Genomic DNA, 23,512 nt, shown 5'->3' with positions numbered 1-23,512 from the left:
TATTATTATTATTATTATTATAATTGTTGTTGTTGTTAGTATTAGAATTATGATAATAGTTATAATACTAATACTACTACAACTAATAATAATAACTGATTAATTAAAAGGGACTGCTTTGATAATAGAGATTCTCTACAAATTCCAACATTAGCACGTTTAAACAATTTTAAACTTAAAACGAACCGTAATCTCAATATTTCAGTTTTTTCCAAAGAACAAAAAATATGTTTTAATTGCACAACATTATTTAATTGCATATAACCCAAGCTTGCAAATAGAAACCATGAATCAACAAACCAAAGTTGTACACGGTCAACGAGTAATGTTTGTTTTGACATTTTAAAAGGCAGAATAGGTCTCAAAGGAAAGCTTATCACCCTCGGCCAGTCCTGTAGAGTTATATCAGTTGGGATGGAGTGGCCAGAGGCTATTGACAGTGGTTTTAAAGTACCTATTCGTTCAAGGCCTGGGCTTTGTTTGTGCACAAAAGTAGTCCATGCATTGTCGAGCTGCCAGCAAGCAGACCTCCTAATGTTAGCGTTCATCCGAAACGGCCGATGAGTAGACGTGAAGCTGACGTCACGTCAGTGGTCTTTAAAGGCGTCAAGTCACTGGACTGACAGTAACAGTTCAAAGGTGCGAGGGCAGCGATGGACACCGCTGCTTTTCCCTTACTGATGTTATTTATTTCCTCACTAAACTGTCCTTCTTATGCCGAGGACGAGACAGAGATCACATCCTGCCCAGAGTTCCAGGAGCCCTTTGACGGCTCTTGCTATGAGTTTGTGGGCCTGAGGCGCTCCTTCTTCAGCGGCCAGAGCTGGTGCGAGCGCGGTGGCGGACATTTGGCCTTCATTCTGAATGATGAAACCCAGCAGTTCCTGCAGAAGCACCTGGAGCCGGACAAGGACTTTTGGCTTGGACTGGCACCAGCCTCCACAAACCTCACGCAGGACTCTGCCGCTGCTGCCGAGAGTAAGTAGGAACTCACTTTCCCATTATAGAACTTATAAACACTGAGCACAGGTTTTTACTGTAGGCTTATATCTTGTTTCATTGCTGTGATCATCAGCAAAATGAATCTAAACAATTCCAAGTTCCATTGACTGATGTTTTGTCAACACTTGTTTGACTGAGTACATCTTTAGGGCTTTATGTATATTGACAATGCACAAAGGCAATATCTCTTTTCCACTTTTTTGAGGTTTTAATTCATCGGCTGTTTTTACGCTACGCGTTATTTCTTGGGTGAAGTATTGAATCGTGAATCTTTTTTTTATTTTTTTATAAATTGGCGATAACTCAAATTAAGCACCAGCACTATCTGTGCAGGCAGCTTGACTGTCCCCATGTGTTTACCCCCAGCCTCTTTAGAGAGTATTGTCAAAAGGCACATTTGGATATCTCCCTCTTGCAGCAGGCGTGATAAGGACTATCTTTCAGTTACCTGCAGCTTTTAAATGGTTTTGCCAGTAAGGGCCCCTGATTTACGTGTGTTCCTTTATTGCCCCCACACAAAGAGCTTGTCTTTATTACCCAGTTTGCTTGTCACTAGTAAATGGGATGGCATTTTTATGACTCATCCATCAATTAACCCCACACTGGCACCAAAGACCATGCATAAAAGAGTAATGCTGTCTTAAATGTGTAATATCGTTTGTCATATATATCCAAGGAAAGAAAACAGAAGTGTCATGAAACCTTCAACTCTGAAATTATCTATTTCCCATTCTCAGTTTCTCTGTCCTGGCTGGACGGCTCGGACATCAGCTACGACAACTGGGTGAGCAGCCCCGACGCACCAGCCGCCTGTGGACACATCCTGAGACACTCAGGCTTCCAGTGGGAAGCCACAGAGAACTGCAGCCAGGAGCTGCCCTTCATCTGCCAGTTTGGTACACATTTATGGGAATTTGCATATAAATTACACAACAAATAAAATAATATTTGATGTCTTCCTCTAAACAGTTCCAAAATACCTGTTTCCATTTGTTTCCCTCAGACTCTGGGAAATCTATTGCATGCGATGGACAAAATGCCACGCTGCAATGTGGTTCTGGTCAAGTGATAGAAGTGGACGACAGCTTCTATGGCCGGAAAACAGTTCACTACTGCAAATCCAGACTGCCCTCCTCACCATCATCTAACCAGGAGGAGTGCAGCTGGATAGACGTTGTGGATTCTGTGATAGGTATTGTACAATTTCCACTACACATAAGGTATTTGAATGGAGAAAATAATATGCATATATATTTTTATTTTTTTTTATATTTTTAGATTAGTACTGCTATTTTCTATTAACGTAATCTCAAGTACGCGTGTATGAAAGCTCCCTTTCATAACTCATTCACTTTGCCTGTCAATCACTGGGTGAGAATAGGTCAAGGATTTTCAAAAAGCAAAACAAACATATTCAACACAAAGCCAACAATTAAAGTGCTCTCTGAAAAGAACACAGAAGATCCCCCCTTAATCATTTGCTCTCTGCACCATAATCACCAGTGTGTACAAAAGGATTAAATACAAAGCCATTACATTAAGCAAGTCCTCACCGGGGAAATGAAAAGATGCACTGAGAGGAGAATTGACTCCTTTATTTCTCCTTTCCTCCCTCCTATATATTGTTGCAGCCCATTGCCATGGACTCCAGGCCTGCCAGGCTGTGGCGGACGTGGCCTCTTTCGGTGAACCCTGTCCCGGACTGGGAAGCTACCTGTCTGTGGAGTATCACTGCAAGGATGGTAACGTGTAACTCTGATGGTCTGATTGTTTGGTCATGTAGTCTAATCAGTTAAATTATTGCTGTGTTTTTTTCATCTATCTATAGATAACAGCTGTCATGTCTTTTGGTTGAGTAGCAGACCTTTTGTCACCAACAGACAATGTGGCATTGTCGGCGCATCTGAAACTGATGTGCCGCTTATGCATTGATCATTTGCAGAACTTATGTCACACTATAGAAGCAAAGGTTTGCCTCGAGCGCCGTTTTTGTATTTTGACTGTCAGACGAGTCCAATTAGAGTCAGTGTCAGCTTTAATATGCTTTACCTGAATATCTTTATGTTATGTCGTGTTTTTTGTTGATTTCACAAGGTGATGCATTCTGATTTATTTTGTGGTAAAGGGCAACTCTGAAATAAATATACTTTTAAATGTGTATATATATATATATATATATATATATATATATATATATATATATATATATGTGTGTGTGTGTGTGTGTGTGTGTGTGTGTGTGTGTGTGTGTGTATATATCTATATGTATAGTTTTTATTATTAATCCAAATACATTTTGTATTTATTTTAGGACTTAACTTGTTAATGAGTAAGCTGGCTGCTGTCTTTGACAATGTCACCATCACTGTCAAGTGGCTCCTGCACCCATTCAAGGGAAACCTCACATGCTCGCTGGACGCTGGTGATGGCCACACCATCGACCCCTACAGCCCAGAAGAGTGAGCCCCGAAATAATTGTACATTCTCCACATAATGTTTTGTTTTTCTCCTGAGAGTGGCTTCACTACAGTACATTTTTCTCTGGAAAAGGCAAAAGTTTAAGAAAAGATTGCAAACCATTTTACCCCCTTGCATCTCTTTGTTTCACTTCTTTGCCCACTTGGGAGCTGGTAGGCTCAGAATTTCGACTCGACTAAGGTTTTCCTGTAATTAATTTCATTGTACATCAGAAAGCATTAACGTTTTCCTTTTGACTTCTGTTCTAGGTTGGAGAGCAGCGTGATCCACAAATACACCACCCCTGGTGTCTTCACGGTGGGGGTAGAGTGCACCACCAGTGACTGGCACGTCACCGCTCAGAGAGCCATCACGATCCAGGAGCCCATCGGTGCGGTTGGAGTCATCAAGTGCTACAGCCAAAACCTGACGACAGAAAGTGCCAAATGCCAAGTTCTGTACGGGACGACCTTCCAAATCCAGGTTGAGGTCAAGACAGGCAAGTAAACAAATCAAACCATTGGAAAAATTGGAGCATCTATGGTACCAGTGGTGGCCAAATGACTGAATATGTGGTTTTTACACAGGTACAAATGTGACTTTCAGAATTCAAAACAGAGACTCGACCGTCGCAAATTCCTCCGTGGTCAGAGGGGTCGAGCCCCACAACATCACAGTGGGAGCAGAGGTGACACGGCGACTCGGACCCGGGTGCCGTACGCTTGTCCTGCATGCCTCTAACGGGGTCACTGCCACTGGGGTGTCCGCAGAGCTGCCTGTGTGCGTGGTGGAGCCCCTGGAGGGCCTGGAGGCCCTTGTCGCAGCCCAGGAGGGGACCTGTCCGGACTCCTCTGACCTTACCGTCCGTGTGTCGCTGGGGCGCGGAGCCCCCGCGCAGCTGCTCTTCTCCCTGACCGGAGACCGCGACAACGTGTCCGACAGCAGAGACATGCTGAATGGCAGCTTGCGAGACTTCCAGTTCTCAGCCCCAATCGAAGGTAATCACAAAAAGTAACAACCTGCTGAAAGTGTTGCACACAACGTACATGGGAATTGGTATGAATATAAGTTGTTGTTGTGTTTTTTATGCAGGACTTTCGGGGTTGAAAATAAGAGCCACAAATGTCTTCTCTGCTTTGGATGTGGACGTGGACCTTGAGAAAATTATAAATACCTGCCAGAATTTCTCTGAATTCTCAATGGATGACCACGGAAATACAGTAGGATCTTTTGATTTACTCAATAGCGGTGCTATGTTTCATGCAATTTTGCATATTCACAAATTGGAAAAACCAAATGTAATACTCATATATTACTTATTTCAGTTATTGAGCTGCTACATGGGTATACATGTACTGTATATAAACTTCTACATGCTGACTTTCCCCCAATTGATCTACAGCCAGGTAACATGACCTTTAAATTGGAGATCACGGCTACACCAAACACTTTGTTGGACCACACACAGAGTGTCAGACTTGGAGTAACGGGAATGGAAGCGTTCACAACCATCAAGGGGAGCACGTTTGAATGGAAATGTGGTGAGTAGTGCGATGTTTCATAGTCACCATAGTCTGGTGCTATGGCGGTGCTATTTATTTGCCTGTGTTTATTTATTCGATTTTTTTCCCCCATTTCTCTGCTTTCAGAGGGAAAATGCAAATGCGAAGGAAAGACAAATGAGAAAGAGCATGTTATTGAAAAAGTCTGCCTTCCAAATCCATTTGAGATGGTGAAATACACTTTTACTGTGAAGAGGAAAACCTGGTTTAGGAAATGGGCTGACGTGACCTCAACATCTAAATGCATCAGCGTTGCTCCAAAGGAATTCACCGGTGTCACTATTAAGTAAAATGGCGCAGTTTTGATAATCCCATAATTCCTCATATGACCTAAAAATAATCCTATGAACCTCAAACCTATTATGAAACTGCTTTCATTCTTGCAGCTGTGATGATTGTGCCTCGGTAAAAGTGAACGACAATGTGAAATTAAGATTGAACTGTGTGAGAACTTGCCCGGATGTGGTTTGGGGTATCGAAGACCCAAAACCCTTGAAGGTTTGTCTGAGACTATATACACTGTCATGGATTCTGAAATGAACCATCATGCTGTAGTTTGTTTATTGGCTGCTTTCTCTTTTAGGGCAACTTCCAGGAGTGTTATAGCGATGCAGGAACAAGGCCGCTTTTAGGGAGACAGGACGGTAACACTGAATACACAGTCTTCAGCCAACACCTGAAGGAAGCAGTGGATGCATTCTCCAATATCAGCGTGGTTGTCTACGGTGCATACTTCTTATTTAAAATCAAAGCATCTCCCCCAAACTGCACTACTATTATTTTTATATCTGAAGGTTATATTCAGTCCTGGAGAACTGCAGATTTAGTAATGCAACCATGACAACCGCAACACCAAATAGATACCAATAATACATTAGAGCTACTGGATATTATAGGTTTGTTTATTGCATTACTGCAATCCACCTTTTGAATCCCAATCTTTTGGACTTGGATAAAAAATGTATATAATAACATAATTAAATTTTTGTTCGATTTTTTATTTCTCTCTTTAAAGTATGTATTTATTAAGTATATAACAATTAATACATAACATTATAATAATATAAGTGATATTTGAAGCTTCAAAAAAAATAAAATGTATATTTACATTCAATTTGTCTTTTGAAGGTTTTACATATTTCCTATAAAATGGATAATTTTTTTGTATATTATTTGTTTGAGACTTATTTTAATTCAACAACTGTTTTGAAGGCAAGATTGAACCAGGCTTTGCCAGGTTCACTATTCCCACGCTGGACATCACACCAACTGAGTCCTCCACCGTTCCACCGACCACTGGGTCGGCTGCTGGCCCCAGCCTCGCTTCCTGTGTCATCTCTCCACTGTCTGGAACAGTTCTAGATGCCTTCAACATCACTTGTAAATCCAGCTTTTGTTCAACAGACAACTGTGTTCATTGTTTCAAAACCGACCAAGGTGAGAAAGCAGACAAATACTTCCTGCTTCAAAATTAGAAAACCTCGCCTTTACTTTGCACACATTGCTATATATTCTAGACGAAGCACCTGCTAAATGCTTACAAATTCAATTTCAAAATGAATTACTTTACCATCCTGTGGAACTGCATATATTACTTAATGTCCAGGGTTTTGCAACCCCTATGCGGGAGAATGAGTTACAAATAGGCCTACTTACAGCTGTTTTTACCAAATTACCTTTTTTTTCTTAAGGGAAACACTTGCGATGCAGTTCTGCTAATGAATTGAAGCCCATCTTCCTTCCTCTTGGAGATGAAAACAATAATTACAGCTTGACTGTTGTGGTGACTGTGAAAAACAGAGAAAAGGAGGAGACGACAACTATCAAAACCCAGGTTTGTCAGATGCAAAGCATTGTATCTGAGAAAAATAATCTGCATTAACGCGTCTGATGTACAGTATATATATGATATAGATATGAGTCTTTCAGAGTTTCTATTATTATTAAATACATATACATATTACATTACATATATATTTTGCATATATTTTTGATTTATTATTGTGTATATTTTTTCTGATTTAGATTATAATTACATTATTTATTTTTTCTGTTCTTCCTACTTTATTTTTCTCTTTTATAATATCACTGCATCATACTTGTATGACTGCATGTGACAAATCTGTGACGAAAAAAAAAAAACAAAAAATCTTGAATTGTATTTCTTATGTGTTTCAAGGTACGGAAGAGCGCCTCCAGCTCCTCGGTGCAGGCTGTCCAGGCTGCACTGGAGGGGACTGTAGCTCAGCTGGAGCAGCAAGGCGCTCTGTCTGGAGAAGCTCTGGGCCAGATGTTCACCTCAGTGTCTGACATGCTCAACATGGAAACTGGTGAAGAGCAGAAGGATGCAAGGACAAAGGTACATCGGCTAATGGTGTTAAAAGCTATATGATGTTGGTGAAGCTTGACATTTTTTGATTCTTTTCACACCGTGAATAAATTCTATTTCCGCTCCTGCAGCTGAGAGAGAAGATGCTAAGCAAAATGACCGTCATCCTGCTTGACTCTCCCAGCAACAGCACTCAGGAGGTGTACGTCACGGCCAGGGCGGTGGCAGGACTCACCCAGCTTTCTGACGAGCTCAGTCTCTCTGCTCAGGTACATAATAATAATAATAATAAATAAATGTGCGGTCTGTGGACCCCCCAGGGGTCCCTCAAGAGGTTCCAGAGGGCTCCCTAGTGAAATAAATCTTGACCATTATTTCATTTATAAGACATTGGCATCATTAGAGAATGTAAAATAATGACTGTTGTGATCATACCTCCACTGTTATCTCCCTAACTATAGCATAGAAAGGTATGGAAATTAGGACAAAATCATTTCTAACGATAGAAATCTTCTCAGATTGGGGTTCCAGAGACTAAATCTTCTCAAATGGGGTCTTTGGCTTAATGTGTATCAAATTGAGGGTCCTTGATATAAAAAAGGTTGACAATCACTGTGCGAGGTATGCTCTAAATTTGTCTAAATTTGTTTAGATTCATCTAGATTCTAGTCGATCAATGCTCTGGATTCTGGATAAGAATGCTCCACGATAAGTACATTTAAGGCGATTCCTAATTATTATCTCATTATGAAGACCTTATATAATTATGGAATGGAATAAGGGGAAAATTACTTCAAACAGAAGATGAATAGAAGATGATGACTTGTTGGCATCATCAGAAAAGGTAAGAGAAGACAACAAGTCATCATCTTCTATAGCCAGTGGTTCTCAAACTTTTTTTAGTAGTGTACCCCCTCTCAGACCTTTTTTTCAGCTGAGTACCCCGTTCACTGGCATTGGGAGAAAAAAAATAAGAAAATTAACATAATGTATGGGCTGTATGTGCATTGTATGTGTTTTTTTAACATAATATTTAACGAATATTTTTTTAACACATTTTCTTTCATTTTTGGAGTACCCCTGGGGTACGAGTACAACTATTTGAGAAACACTGCTCTATACGGTCTCATACGTATCTTCTTTCTTAACAAAAACAAATCGTATTAATCTGAGCGGTTCTACCCGGTGTACAGGTCAAAGCCAGTTCCTTGGTGGCTGGCCTCAGTTCCTCCCTCCTCTCTATCAACGACAATCAGAAAGAGGATGTTGAAGGAGAGGTGCTGGAGGCGGCCGTGCCGATCGTCGAGGCCGTCAGCAACATCCTGAACGTTTCATCAGATGTAAGTGCACTGCTCCCACCACTGAGACAGCGGCAATACCGTTATGTTGCTTATCCCGCAGACACTTGAATAGACAACGTACAAAGGAACACATACAGTATGCTTTGTGCTATGTTCCTTGCTCAGAAAAAAGTGTCCGATTTCCTTCTCACGGGGATGAGCAATGTTCAGAGTGCACTGTTGCATGGAAAAGAGCTGAATGGAAACCCTGCCACCATCAGCAGCGGACACATCAGCATCTACGTCAACAGGTGGGAGAGGTGGTGCCTATTGAAGAATGGATGGATCTTGGTTCTCTTCACTGTGTGTTTGACAATTGTGCTTCTACCCTCCGCAGATTGTCTCCAGAAACCATGCAGAGGCAGAGTATAAATGTGAATAAGACGACTTCCTCGCAATTTATTTTCCCTAAATTGCCTGCTCATTTAGTCTCTCCGGAGGAGCCGGTGGATGTTCGAGTAAGTAGTCATTTACATTTACAAGTAGTGTGTTTATTGAGTGGGATGTTTTATAATATTACATTTACATTACATTTAGTCATTTAGCAGACGCTTTTATCCAAAGCGACTTACAATTGTTCAAACACCGACGGACGCAGCCATCAGGAGCAATTAGGGGTTAATTGTCTTGCTCAAGGACACTACAGCATGCTTGCAGGAGCCTGGGATTGAACCAGCAACCTTTAGGTCACTAGACCACCAGCTCTACCTCCTGAGCTACCATCCCCCCATATTGAAACAATAATTGCTGAGGCATCTCAAAGGGTCCAGGCTGTAAACAATATGTCAAGGTATTATTTATAGAATTGTAGCACATGCATCTAAGTTGAAAATTAATATAAAACTGAGCACACTTGTGTCTCTGGTCTGCTTTAGAGTGTGTAAAGTGCTCTAAATAATTGAAGTCAATGTAAATATATTTTCACTAATTCAAATTTGGAGATGCAGTATCGGCGAGGCCAGATTTTGCTATTTGAACTCCTTGTGTTTGCCCAATTCTACTTATATTATTTTTAAAGCATCAGAGTGTGAGTGTATCTGCAAAAGTTCTATCGGCAAGGTTGTTAACAAATAATGATTATTAATGAAAACATCGTATTAATACATTGTTAATGAAATAATTGTCTGGGGAAGCAACTTTCTTTTGATTATTTGAATATTAGATGATGAGTTTTAAGAAGAATCCATATTCTTGGAGTGACGAAAACATCACTGGCACCGTAGGATCCGTCTCTCTCACCAGAATGAATGGAACAGTCATCCCTGTAGAAAACTTACCAAATGAGATAGAGGTAAGACCAACTTTCCTTGAAATATACATTCTCAAAAGGACAAAAGAACAATACAATGGTGTGCTAATCGCAAACAGTAAATACAACTTTGTGGATACATAAGCAATTTTAATCGTTTAAAAGCATCCAATTTTATTATTTGTTCGTTTATTGTGGATAATAAATGTGTTCTCTGTGGTTCACAGATTCTCCTCCCGAGGCTTGAGGTGGAGCAGGAGAACAGCACAGTTCTCGACTTGGGCAACTTCAGCACCTTGATCATTGACGTTCCGTCGCCCGACGTCACGCTGGTGTTGAAAATGGAGCCTTCTGAAAACATTAAATTCAAAGTGTTATTGGGATATAAGGATTATCCCACCACTGAAAACTACGTAGCCCAGACCCAGATGCCTCGGGAAAATGTTAAAGAAGGTACTTAATGCTCCTGAGACTGGCGTTGACTGGCCGAATGAATTAAAAGAAAAGGTGGTCTCACATGCAACATTTGTGTGTGTGTGTGTGTGTGTGCGTTTCATTTTGATGCAGAGGAAAAATACACCTGGGTGCTGGGACCCAAAGATAGAAGGGGTGATGTCGGAATGCACTATCTAGTGGTGAGCCCCGTCGTGGAGGCCGGGGTCAGATCCATCAATGCCACCGTCTCCGTCAGCTCCATTGCTGCCCAGTGCAAGTACTGGAATGAAAGCACGTCTTCCTGGAGTGAAAATGGCTGCAGGGTGAGAGCAAATGATCCCACCTAGTCATGATATTAACCCAGCTGCCAAGAAGTCCAATAAGCATTATTATTATTTTTTTTTTACTACAGGTTGGTCCACTCACCACAGCGCTGGTCACCCAGTGCCTTTGCAACCACTTAACCTTCTTCGGAAGCTCCTTCTTTGTGATGCCAAATGTGGTGGACGTGTCCCGCACCGCCGAACTTTTTGCCACCTTCACCAACAATCCTGTAGTGGTGTGCTTTGTGGGGGCCATCTTTGTGGCCTATCTCCTGATGGTTGTGTGGGCGCGACGGAAAGACATCCAGGATTCAGCGAAGGTGAGACGAAGTAATGTGCTTGTATATTGGTAATAAATTCAATGTTTGCAATAAAAAGTTGATTTTAAACTTTTTTTCTGACCTGTGATTGCACCAACCCATAGGTCAAGATTAGTGTACTTGAGGATAACGACCCATTTGCTGAATATCGCTACATGTTAAATATAAGCACCGGACATCGTCGTGGAGCCTCCACCTCTTCTCAGGTGAGCGCCGTCTGTTATCACAATGAAGGGATTGATGGGAATAAAATCTGCTTTTGCAGCACCTTGTCTGGACACTATGGACATGGTCTGCTGTCTTGTTTTAGGTGGCAGTCACTTTGCTGGGCATAGAAGGGGAGAGCGAGCCCCACCACCTCACAGACGCCGAGAAGCCAGTGTTTGAGAGAGGAGGCGTGGACATGTTCCTGCTCACCACTCCCTTTTCCCTGGGAGAGCTGCAGAGCATCAGGCTCTGGCACGACAACTCGGGGACGCACCCTGCGTGGTATGGCAGTGGCTTCTGTGTAAACCAGCAAAAGATGATCCACACAATATCCGGCTCAAATGTTGGCAAAACAAAACGTAATTATGACTTCACATACAGGTACATCAACAAAGTGACGGTGCAGGATCTGGAGACGGGACAGAAATGGCACTTTCTGTGTAACTCCTGGCTCGCTGTAGATATGGGAGAGTGCGCTCTGGATAAAGTTTTCCCAGTTGCCACAGAGATGGACCTGAAGCGATTCAGGTAAAAGCAGGCATGGTCCTCCACTGGCAAATAATACATTTTAATTTAATCATTTTAATGATCTGTGCTTTCCTTACTCCCCTATTTTGTATTCATACATAATCCTTGAATATTTTAGCAATCTGTTCTTCATGAAGACAGCAAAGGATTTCCGTGATGGCCACATCTGGTTCTCTGTGATCAGTCGCCCCCCCGCCAGCACTTTTACCCGCGTGCAGCGGGTGTCCTGCTGCTTCTCACTGCTGCTGTGTACCATGCTGACGAGCATCATGTTTTGGGGGATCCCCACGGACCCGTCTGAGCAGACCATGGACCTGGGTATAGAAAAATTGTACAAGAGTCAGTTCAGAGAATTTGTGTTGTCCCTCTGGCTTAGAACAATGTAATCCATCTGTCAGTGCAAACGACTACTTAAAAAACTGTAGAATCACAAGAAACACAGAGTTAGAATGCTACAATCACTCATGTTATGTCGATGTAACTGGACAATAAGATGTAAAAATTTAATTATAAGAGCCTTTTTTGGAGATATCAGAATAAATTATAATAACTCCACTATCATTATTATAATTTATTCTGATATCTCCAAAGAAGGCTCTCATAATACTTTGCTATTGTGCCTCAAAACCTGTCAAGACGCACTCTACAAGAAAAGTAAAAAGGGCTGTTTTCCATTTTTGTGCAGTCCTAACAATAAATCTCCAAATTGTATCAGAGTGGTTACAAAATACAGAAATAATAAATAAAAAAAAGTAGTTGCTTTTTCACCAAAAGCCTCGGGTTTTAGCCCAAGCTATCCTGTATTCCTCTTGAACACCCTTCCCCCTTTGCCTTTCTTTAAAGGTCACATCGAGTTCACATGGCAACAAGTTATGATTGGCATTCAAAGTTCAATCATCATGTTTCCCATCAACCTCCTGATTGTGAGTATCTTCAGAAATACTCGTCCACGACAGAGGACGGCTAAGCTTGATGCTTCCAAGCAGGGAAAGACAAGTGGCCGAGTGTGTCCCTCGCAGACCTCCCCATACAAGGAGCTCAAGGACATCTCTCCCGACACCGTGATTAAGGTAAAAACCAAACGAATCCTTGTCAATGACTCGGAGCAGCGTCTCCTCCTTTCTGCATGACCGAAGAGCTTCGTGAAGCTCCTCGTCTTCCTTGTCTCCTTGTCTAGGACATAAAGAGAATAGCTCAGTCCCTCTCAAAGGTCATGAAAAGCCCGATGCCGCATCTGGAGCTCAGGCCTGGACAACAGGCCGATATCAACACACTGCTTTCTTTGGTGGAGGACATTATCAGGAAGCAGAATCGAGCAGGTGGAGAGTTCTACACAGATGCCTCCAAGAGGGATGGCTCCATGATCCTCACGTTGGGTGCAGTAAATCTACAAGGTATATTTCAGGATATCCTGGGAATTTCTTTGAAATCCTGTGGCTTCACCTTATAACATGCTCCTCAGAGCTGTTCATTTAAATGGCTGACGTCAATGGAAATGTTGATATAATTTAAATTGTCAAGTGTAATTCCAGCTGATAATAATAGCAATCATCTCAGAAGGGTTTGCGAGCCCTCATTCGACAGCGGAAATTAGACAATATTCTCCGTAGACTGTGGACCCGCTGAATGTGTCAAGCAAACAATATGGCCTTTTTGATGTGCAGAATCCAGTGTGTGTGGGAGCCATGAAAATACTGTGGATGGGGTCCAGAAGAAGAGCAACAACAGCCAGTATCTGTACCGGCAGCTGCGTCATGTTGAGAAGGAGCTGAATTTGCTGGGACCCTCTCGTTTCCCCAGCTCAGACAGCTATGACCGGGCTGTGCAACAAGTTCGGGGCATGAAGGGTCTTCTGGAGTACCAAGTCCCTCCATCTTCATCTAGTCTTGGCACAGACCAGCCGGCTTACAACTCCAGTCCAGAAGAAAGCATCAATGGGGACAGTGCTAAGAAATGCTGTCAGGGTGGACTACCCTGGTGGTTTGTATTTGTTGGCTGGATACTGGTGATTGCAACCAGCGGCATTTCGGGATACTTCACCATGATGTATGGACTGACTTATGGGAAGGACCGCTCCATCGGCTGGCTCATCTCCATGCTAGTCTCCTTCTTTGAAAGTCTGTTCATCACCCAACCTCTGAAGGTGAGAAACAAATAAGTATAAAGCACAATTACCTTTCCAATTTGTTTTTACCACATTATGGGGAGTGTAGTATTTAACTTTAATTTCCTGCTACAGGTCCTGGGTTTTGCTGCTTTTTTTGCTCTTGTTCTGAAGAAAGTTGATCAGGAGGAGTACGGTGAACCTCAGATAAACTGTGCTCCCAGAAACATAGGTATGCTGCAAACACTGGTTTCTTATTTTAGCTCTGCATGAAATGAAAATGGGAAAAGTGTGACAAAAAGTACAAAAATGTATTTTGCAGATGACCCAGACACTGTGCGAGCAGCCAGAAGGGACAGCACCTGCAGTTTCTATCAGCCGCCACCACCCACTGACATCGAGAGGATGAGGAACAACATGATCAAGGAGCAGAAAGTCTATGCTCTTATTAGGGAGATCTTGGGTGAGGTGAAACCACTTCATTATGCATGTATAAGAAGGAATGGTCGGATGAGTAATATCTGTTAAGAAATGTAAAATTTATCATGCAGCCTACATCGGATTCATGTGGATGTTGCTCCTGGTGGCGTATGGTCAGAGGGATCCTAACGCTTACTTCCTGACCCATCACATTCAGCAGAGCTTTAGCAAAGGGATCTCAGACAGTATGAGCATTAAAGATGTGCTCATTTGGACAAACACTTCTCTACTGAGAAACCTTTTTGGGGAGCAAGCAGGTAAGTGATGGTGTAAAGTTATCATTATCATTGTCTTTCATTTAATATTTTCTATTGAGAGATCCTCATTTGATGTGGGATAGAGAATGGATAATAATAAAATATCATTGACAACTTTCTATAAAGCAAAGCAAAATGGACATTTTTCTTAACCCCACTCCAAACAAAATATGCATTTCTATTTCATTGCATTTTAGATCATATAAACTGTGTGAGCCACTTGGCAATGTGGTGGGCAGTAGACTTTTTGGGCTTAGTTGGGTAAGACAATTATATGGATGAATATTTTAAACTCCAAATGTTTCAATTTGTTTGTTGTGTTGCCCCTTTGTTTCCTATTTCTGTGACAGGCTTCATCACAGATGGGAACTCGAAGCTTGTGGGCAACGCTCGGCTTCGCCAGGTGAGGGTGCAGAGTAACTCCTGCCGTATTGCCCAGTCCATGCAACATACTGTGCCTGAGTGTCATGCTCCTTACTCATGGGAGTTGGAAGACATGGGCTCCTATGGTCCAGGCTGGGGCAACTCTGGAGATGGTAATGCGTCACAGACCCCCCACAGCCCCTGGAAGTATCGGCCACAGGCTCAGCTCAAGGCCCTCCCCATCTGGGGCAGTGTGAGGCTCTACAGAGGAGGGGGCTTTGTGGTGGAGCTGGGACCAGATTCACAAAATTCCAGCAGGTAGGCCCTTTAGTGGTCCAAGTAAGTCCTCGTTGAAACATTTCAAATGAACAAAACAGAATCATAACAGAGTTTCCATTGCTTCTCAAACACAATAATCCTTTTTGATGATAATATGACCCTGATTATAACTTTGGGAACTTTGTAACTTTGGCCACTTAATAGGCTTTATTTGACTGGCATTTGTAAACCTCTTGGTGTTTCAGTATTGAAGGCCACTATGTCTCTACAAAGAAGCCACCCTACACACAACATAAGGATATGTGTTTCTAATAGACATGGCAGTTGCACACATGTAAATCTTTCCTGCGGATGTCCCTGTAATAAAATAATGCATCCATATTTGTCCATTCAGAACTCTTCAGTACCTTTTTGACAACACCTGGCTCGATGTTTATACCCAAGCAGTGTTCGTGGAGTTCACTGTTTACAACGCGAATGTCAACCTCTTCTGCATCGTCACACTCATGCTGGAGACCACAGCGCTGGGTGCGTCGCCTACATCGACCAAATTCTGGGTGACAAAGAGGCCTAGTGTTGGAGGTACGATGACGCTTAAGGAGTTCTCATTGGTTTCAGGAGCTTTCCAGTTCCGGAGTGAGCTGCAGAGCGTCCGTCTTTACCAGTCGCCTGGTGGCCTTCACGCTTTTGTCATGGCCTCTGAAGCCATCTACTTCCTGTTCATCATTTATTACATGTTTATTCAGGTAAATTATGACTATCCCTTGAATGTTGTGGTGAAAACCCAACAAGGACTCCAGTGGTCTGTCACAAGGACAACAGTGTAGTTTCAATCTCATAAACAATGTTTTGTAGGTAACACTTCTTTCTTCCCACACTCATGCAAACTTCACTTATCTTCTCACAGGGGAAGCTAATGAAACAGCAGCAGTGGGCTTATTTCAGGAGTAAGTGGAATCTGCTAGAGCTGGCGATTATCATGCTTAGCTGGAGCGCCCTGTCCATCTTCATCAAGAGGACCCTGCTGGGAAACCGGGACATGTCCTACTACCAGACTCACAAAGACCAGTGAGTCGTGGCGTGATGCCGCGTGGCACAACATTTTCAGCCTCGGCGGGGGAAGCTGCACTCTTGAGAACACAGCGTTGTGCTCTGTCCCCAGATTTGCCAGTTTCCATGAGACAGCCATGGCTGATACTGTGCTGGGCTACCTAATTGCCTTCCTGGTGTTGTTGTCCACGATCAAACTGTGGCACCTGCTGAGGCTGAATCCCAAGCTGCACATGATCACGGCCACGCTGCAGCGAGCCTGGACGGACATCTCAGGCTTCCTGGTGGTCATGACCATCATGTTCCTCGCCTACTCCATTGCAGTAAGATGATTCAGTGCCCGACAGGAGTCGTTGTATGTCATGCTCTTGTTTTCTTTCCTGTTGAATTCAAAGGGCCATGTACATAAACGTCATATTTTTGACGTATTTTTTTCAGTCTAATCTAATGTATGGATGGAAGCTGTATTCCTACCGCACGCTTCTGGATGCTGCCCAGACGATGGTCAGTCTGCAGCTCGGCATTTTCAACTACGAAGAGGTCAGTGTGGGACTATTCCATTCTTGCGTGTCCACCCACTGATGGTATGTATGGCATAGTGTTTTCGTTTTTATTTTACTTTGTTTTTACCGTTATATTTTCAGGTCCTGAATTACAACCCAGTGCTCGGTGCGTTCCTTATTGGCTCTTGCATCGTGTTCATGACTTTTGTGGTTTTGAACCTCTTCATCTCCGTCATCCTCGTGGCGTTCAGTCAAGAGCAGATTCATCACAAGGTTAGTCACCCATTGCTCAGTCTTAAGTCAGAGATGGGAATTTTCATTTTTTGAGATGTTGCCGTTTACCTTTTTGGGACATAATACAAGGAGGTTTTGACTGGGGGTACATGCTAAATCTTTGTAGCTTCATGCGACAGACACATTAGCTCATACAAGTATATTTATTTCTCCACCATTTCAGCCTTCGGAGGAGGAGGAGATTGTGGACCTGATGCTGATGAAACTCTGCAGTTTGTTTGGAATTAAAAGTAAGAAACAGTAGCAGTGGTCAGAGAATACAACCCTTCTCCTGATAATACGATCAAAATAAGTGCTCCAAAACATTTCATGGCATGCATTGTTTCTGGTAACGACTTAGTCCATCTTTTTCAAACCTTTAGATTACTGTTTTGTGATCATATATTAAACTAAGTAGATTCATCACCATTAACATTTGTCTCCTACAAAGCTGGAACATGGCAAGACAAGAGAGAGTAGTATTTTCAAATGTACAAAAATATGTAATTCTTAAAACTGTATATTACTTCTAACCCTCTGTATATTTTCTTGTATGCTGATCTCCAATGGCTGCCATTGAGGGAAATAAGAGCGATATCCATCTGTTGCTTTATTGAATGTACGACGAAATAAAAAGTACAACATATCAACTTACACTTATATTGACATTAGCACTTTTTTGGTACAATGCATGGTTGTCATGGTTATCATAGCAGTACCTATTTACATCAAATTGCCAAGTGCAAGAGGATTGTCTGATGGCGTGTGTCCGTTTCATTTATGTTGGATTAAACATAGAACAAATGAAAAGGAAAAGATGAATTAAGAGAGGTTGAATGCCTCAAAAATCCCCCCAAAAATAAATAAATACAAAGAAACAATGAAAAGGAAAAAAATAAATAAAAAATAAAATAAAATAAACAAAGAAGTAAAACGGGGGGAAAAAAAGACTTGTCGCGTGGGCGTGGGCGTGGGCGTGGCTAAGAGCGTGGGCGTGGCTACGCGTGTCACTTCTTGGCGGCGCGTAAACAGTCGCCGCACTGTACGCGGAGCCCGAGCAGCGCGCGCTGACACACGACCCGCGCAGCCCGCGTCGACTGGAGATGAACGTGTCGAACTTGTAACTCTCAGTCCGCACCGTAAATATAAAAAGGCTTTTCTACGAGAAAATACATTCAAAACAAACCAAAAAAAAAAAGTTTTCAAAAGAATACAAATAAAAGTCCGGCGGAAAATAACTGGAGTCGGTAGCGTTCTAGCAGTGCGGGTGTCCAGGACGATGCCCTCTGGCTTCATATCATTCTCCAGCGGGGACCTCGACCTCAACCCTCCCAGATCCTGGTGTTCCAAAGGTAATTCTCTGTCAAAAGCCGACACTTTGATTTCGTTTTGGGGTTTTTTGTTTTTTTTTAACAATTCCGGGCTTGTTTTATTTCTTCCTGTTTCATTCCTTTTCCTGTGCGGTGGTTTGGTGTGACTCATGTGTGCGCGGCGGTCAGTCCCGTCGCTGGCTGACGGTCCTGTTAGTGAAGCCAGCTTGTTTCGCTCTAATCCTACCTGTCTGTTTAAATTCCTCCGAATCGCTTCTAATCAGAGCCTTTTAAAAAAGGGGGAGCACACCTTTATCTACCGATCAAAAGTTGGAGACGTATTTCGATCAACAACAGCAAAACACAACATCGTCTCAACACATAATCAACATAACATTAATCGGGATGAATATATTTGGAAAATCAAATTGAATGAAGTCATTCACAAATGTGTTGGTCAGTGAGTAAAAATATATTTGGGATTCAGTTTCAGGTTGAATGAGTCAATGACCAAAGAAGAAAATATGTTTCAATTTTATATTAATGTTGTATTCATTCGTGTATTTAAATGTGTTTATTATGATTGACCTTTCTCTGTATTTGGTAATATATCAACTAGAGATAGGTTTATTGTAGTTACCTAGTTCGCCCTCTGGTTGTTTTAACATGGCAGGTTAGAGAATCATGACTCCGGGTAACACTGATTAACTGATTAACTAAAATAGTTACAGTCCTTCAGTTCCTTTGGGCATTTATATCGGTTTAAGATTTATCTACATTTCCCGTTAATCGAAATACCCCAACAACAGGTACTTATATAAACACAGTTGTCCACCCCACAAGAAAGATTGTGATTATATAGTTATACAGGTAGTTATACAGTGCTTTACAACACAAGGAAAACATACAAACAAACAAACAAACAAACAAACAAACAAAGCACAACATAAAACATTGAGTAAAATATAAAACATTTAAAAAAAGAGTTAAATACACAAAATCAATAGAAATAATAGAGATAAAAGATAAGTAGTACATAAAAGGACCCTATAAATGTTGTTTGTGAACAATATAGTTATGGATGGGTATTTATCACACTTTGCAGACAGGTTCCCCGTACAATGAGGAAGAGATTATTAATATTATTTGATGTTGACCCAGATCTTTATCTGGATCTGGGTAACCATGGAAAGCATGGAGCATTTCTGTGTTCAACAAGAGGGAAGTGTTGAGTTTAAGGAGCTGAAATGGATGGAAAACAGAGCACGACAGAAGGCTCATTTGAAGAAAGTTTGAGGTTTTTATGAAAGGACATCGTGTCTTTGGTTTTGAATATAATTTTCCCCTTAAACTGTTCAATCTGGTTTGTTCCACTTTCGCTTAAGCTATGTTTTTCGGTGCATTCGGCAGAGATCCTTCCTCATCGAAACCAATCAGCTTCGGGTTACCGCAGTTTTACGTTGATCGGTCGTTTGGCGAGAGTGACCCTTTGCGGTTTTGGAGGTGTGCACGGCTCTCTGTGACGCCATGGCGTACCCTTGTCTTCTGTCTTGGATTAACAGGGCAAGTGGACAACGCTGCAGTTGTTGTTTGTGGGATAAAAATAGAAGAATATTTGAAGCATATTTGTAATCCGATCTCTCAAATCTTACCAGTGACAAACGACCAATTAAACTGACTGTGATTCAGGATGGATAATATATGACAGAACACTAACTGGGGGTAGTGACTGATGGATGGTATATTTCAATGTTGGTTATTATGAAGATACATTATTTATGATGCTAATTTGTTTGTTATTCCTGGGGGTTATTTTTAAAAGTCATGTGTATGAATTTTGACAACAACATTTGATCAGCTGTCTGGAAAGCTGGATCACTGTTCATGCTTTTGACTGTGAAGATTCTATAGTTTCATGGGTGTCAGGCTGTCCTCTGTCATTTTTGGCCATATTTGTTTTAATCTTAGACTGCGTAATATGCTGGCTTATCTGTAAGCCCTATGGCTTGGCTAAATTAAGACCACAGATCTCCACATATTTAAGGTTTTATATTGACACCAAACCTTTGCCAATCATTAACCATCTGGCCGCTCTGTGTGTAAACCTGGGTTTACATAGCACTCTATTAATATTGACTCTGCTATGTTAAACAAACAAAGAGGCATTTGCTTAAAAATAGTTGATTGCCTTGAAAGCTTGTAGATTTCAAATGATGAAAAACTTAAGACGGTAGGTTGAGAAAGTGGTAAAATGGTTTGTGATAAAGAGTATGGAAACATCTAAGCCCATGGGTCTATATGGCACAATGCGTTCTCTTTTCTGGAATAGACAGCAAATGCACTATTAGCTGAAATCCACACACACGCAGAAGCAATTAAAGGATTTCTCACTCCACTTCGACCTCTTTTCACATGTTTTCTATACTAAGACCTAAGTGACAGTGAGTCAGTAATGATGCAATTTCCACATAGTATGTTGTGCTCCAAATACAGTTTTCCTGTTTTGTTAACTATTGTACTTATATGAAATCCCTCTTTTATCAGCATTTAATTTAAGAGATTGTAGCTTGCAGAACTTTGCAACTCAATCCACCATCCAAATAATGGTATTAAACCGGGTTTGCGATGCAAGTGAAGTGTGGCTTTATGGTCAAAACCACCTCAATCGTCAAGTCCCTCCTGCCTTCTATGTGTCATATGTCTATTGGAAATAAAATACGGGAGTGTCTTGTTTGGAATCTCCGGTATTTTAAAATGTGTTCGAGGGAAATTGCACTTGGCTGTCATCAGATTCTGTCTCAGGCAGATAAGTTGTGCCTGTTATACTGTAGTTCTTTTTTAACACTCATGTCTAAATACTAAAGCCCCCCACTGAAGTTTGTTCTCTAATTGCAAAATTGAACCTCTACCATAATCTATAACAAAAACATTATTATTTTTGTTTTTGCAGCATGTTCAGCTTTACACTCAGATGTTGTCTTGGTTTAGAAGTGTAACTTAAATGTAATACATTTGAACTGTATGTGCATCCATACCACTTTTCACTGCCCATAGCAGTGAAAACCGATCCAGTCCAGTCACATCTGTAGACATCTGTAGAATATAATGTACAACATGTCATCCTCATCTGAGACATCTGGCTCTTTTGATATTTGGGATATTGTCTGATATCAAACAACTAATTGAAGCCTGGTATCAGGCCAATATCTGACACCAGCATCTAAGTTTAACTGTTTGAGAACATCCATGTATCTTTATAAAGAACCATACCCTTTCCATTCCTTTTCCATTTGAATTTACACTAAAATCTATTTACGAAAGAAGGGAAATGGAGCTTTGAGGAATTCAACCCCAAACTTGATGTCGTGTTACCACCATAACATCCTTTGAAACTGTCTTGAGTTAAAACCAATGTTCGGGGAGAAAGACTCGTAATTCCTGGTCCTTAGTCCTCAGTCTCAGGTCAAAATATAACCTTCCCCAGTATTTACTGCACACTCGTGACTTTGTTTTGGCCTGTGCTCTGTGACGCTTGAGTGGTTTAACCACTATGCGCCAGTTCGGAAGAAAACTTCTCCCAAGAATTCAGTTGGAAGCTTGTTGTTTACATGATACAATGTTGATTTTATTTTTATTATTGTAGTCTACTTTGTCGTTTTTGTCATTCACGAGTGGGTGGCATAAATGTCCAAAGCTCTTCCACAAAGCTTAATTGTATGAACTTTGTGCGCTGTTTCGTGGAAAATAATGGATTTTGTGGATAATTGTATTAAGATGTCTAGTGTTTTGCAGCTGCTTGGGTAAGATCATGTGAGGTATGTGAAACGGAAGGATCATTTTCTTAATCAGTTTTTTTTTTTACTGTAGCCTTTTTTCTATTCCCCTGTTAATTTTAACCAGTGTCCTGTTTATGTTTACTGATGATGAATTTAATTTAGATATTGTCAAAGTCAAAACAGCATTTCATGAAGTACTATATCAGGTTTGTATGAATGGACAAGAGGAAATTGAAATACCCTGTGGACAGTTTCAGCATGTATCTTTTGCTTTTTGTAGCTGTTGCAGTGACTGGAGGTTATTAAGTTGCCTTGTCAAAAACAGCAAGACTGGCATCTGGTGATGACTGGAAGAATTTTAAGGACAATTTTCCAGGTGGAGTAAAGTTGGCCTCCTCATTGCAGTATTGAGATTTCTATGTAGTCTTGGCTTGCTGGTTACAGTTGCTCTGTCATGTAGTACTTTTGCAGTTGTCCATTTAATCTCTTTGACAGTAACCTGAGAATTGTGGATTTCAAATATTATTCCTCTGCTTGGTGGTGCCTTTAACATGTGAGTGCTCCAAGTGTCTCTTTTTTCTTCCTTATGAGAAAGGGTCTTCCAGTTTCATCTAATATAGGTTGTGATGGTGTGAGGATGTCATTTTACAGCAGCTTGTCACTTTACCCTACCAATTGCCAACTGTGGGTATTGGCAAAGTGTGAGCTCCTCTGCAGTGTGCGTTTCTTTCTCCTTTTTGCCATAATGGTCTATTTTTCTGCTGGATTGGTCTAATAGTTTCTGTACAACTGATTGACTGAGTTATGGTATGTTCTATGGATCATAGCAGCTGAGAACGTCCAGCGAGTTATTTCCCTCATCCGTCTGCTCCAGCCTATTAACGCAAACCTGATATCATAATTACACCTGAGAGCTCACCGAACCTGTATGCAATGCAATGCATTTCACAAGCTGCATTGCTTTTCCTTTATATTCAACCGGGGTTCGGGTTTTAACCCCACAATTCTTCCTCGATTAGCCATTGAACCTTGATGATTGCTACAGAGCAATATCTTTTCAAAGATTAAATCCAAAGCAGTTCAATACTTATCTAAACACATGCTGACAGGGTGGAGAGAAGTGGAGGTGGCTATTTTGAGTCATCCAGCATTGTTTTAAAACTCAATTGGCCAAAATGCAATGACATGTACATATTTGTTATACATGTTGAATGCGTGTTGGTTGAATCCTGCGGTTCAATGTTTTGCTAATACTGCTTTTGTGTTCCTATTACATCAGCAAAACAGTGTTTGTGAAATGTGATGAATTTGAGGAATGTTGTGTGTTGTTCCAGAGATTCATCAAAGTCATGCACTTGTGACATG

At 41.4% G+C, this 23,512-nt stretch overlaps 2 protein-coding genes across 2 annotated transcripts in view; both read left to right on the top strand.

The window, feature by feature from the left end:
• Positions 1-653: 653 nt before the first annotated feature.
• On the top strand, positions 654-17,326 carry LOC307227828 (polycystin-1-like protein 2; the record flags this gene model as incomplete). Its single annotated transcript, XM_079997272.1, has 41 exons — positions 654-978; positions 1,740-1,898; positions 2,006-2,194; positions 2,634-2,744; positions 3,314-3,461; positions 3,729-3,958; positions 4,047-4,457; positions 4,552-4,679; positions 4,862-5,000; positions 5,109-5,307; positions 5,408-5,519; positions 5,605-5,746; positions 6,234-6,458; positions 6,713-6,855; positions 7,201-7,380; positions 7,482-7,619; positions 8,544-8,690; positions 8,817-8,941; positions 9,028-9,148; positions 9,853-9,981; positions 10,167-10,392; positions 10,507-10,697; positions 10,787-11,017; positions 11,122-11,223; positions 11,328-11,506; positions 11,606-11,752; positions 11,871-12,070; positions 12,596-12,822; positions 12,930-13,146; positions 13,417-13,895; positions 13,992-14,088; positions 14,179-14,319; positions 14,408-14,593; positions 14,944-15,274; positions 15,630-15,763; positions 15,854-15,981; positions 16,143-16,303; positions 16,398-16,608; positions 16,724-16,825; positions 16,930-17,061; positions 17,246-17,326. The coding sequence occupies 41 exons, from the start codon at positions 654-656 to the stop codon at positions 17,324-17,326; spliced, it is 7,404 nt and encodes a 2,467-aa protein (XP_079853398.1).
• Positions 17,327-18,121: 795 nt separating this feature from the next.
• The window catches only part of nfat5b (nuclear factor of activated T cells 5b), a 39,178-nt gene continuing 33,787 nt past the window's right edge, over positions 18,122-23,512 (top strand). Inside the window, exon 1 of the mRNA XM_079997498.1 lies at positions 18,122-18,413. Within this exon, the coding sequence (XP_079853624.1) occupies positions 18,341-18,413 (73 nt within the window). The 5' untranslated portion in view covers positions 18,122-18,340. The remainder of the gene's footprint in view (positions 18,414-23,512) is intronic.

Source organism: Zeus faber (assembly GCF_960531495.2).
Source record: "Zeus faber genome assembly, chromosome: 3".
NCBI classification, from domain to species: domain Eukaryota; kingdom Metazoa; phylum Chordata; class Actinopteri; order Zeiformes; family Zeidae; genus Zeus; species Zeus faber.
The sequence above is the reverse complement of the archived record's forward strand: the minus strand, read 5'-3'. Positions and strand labels throughout refer to the sequence as shown.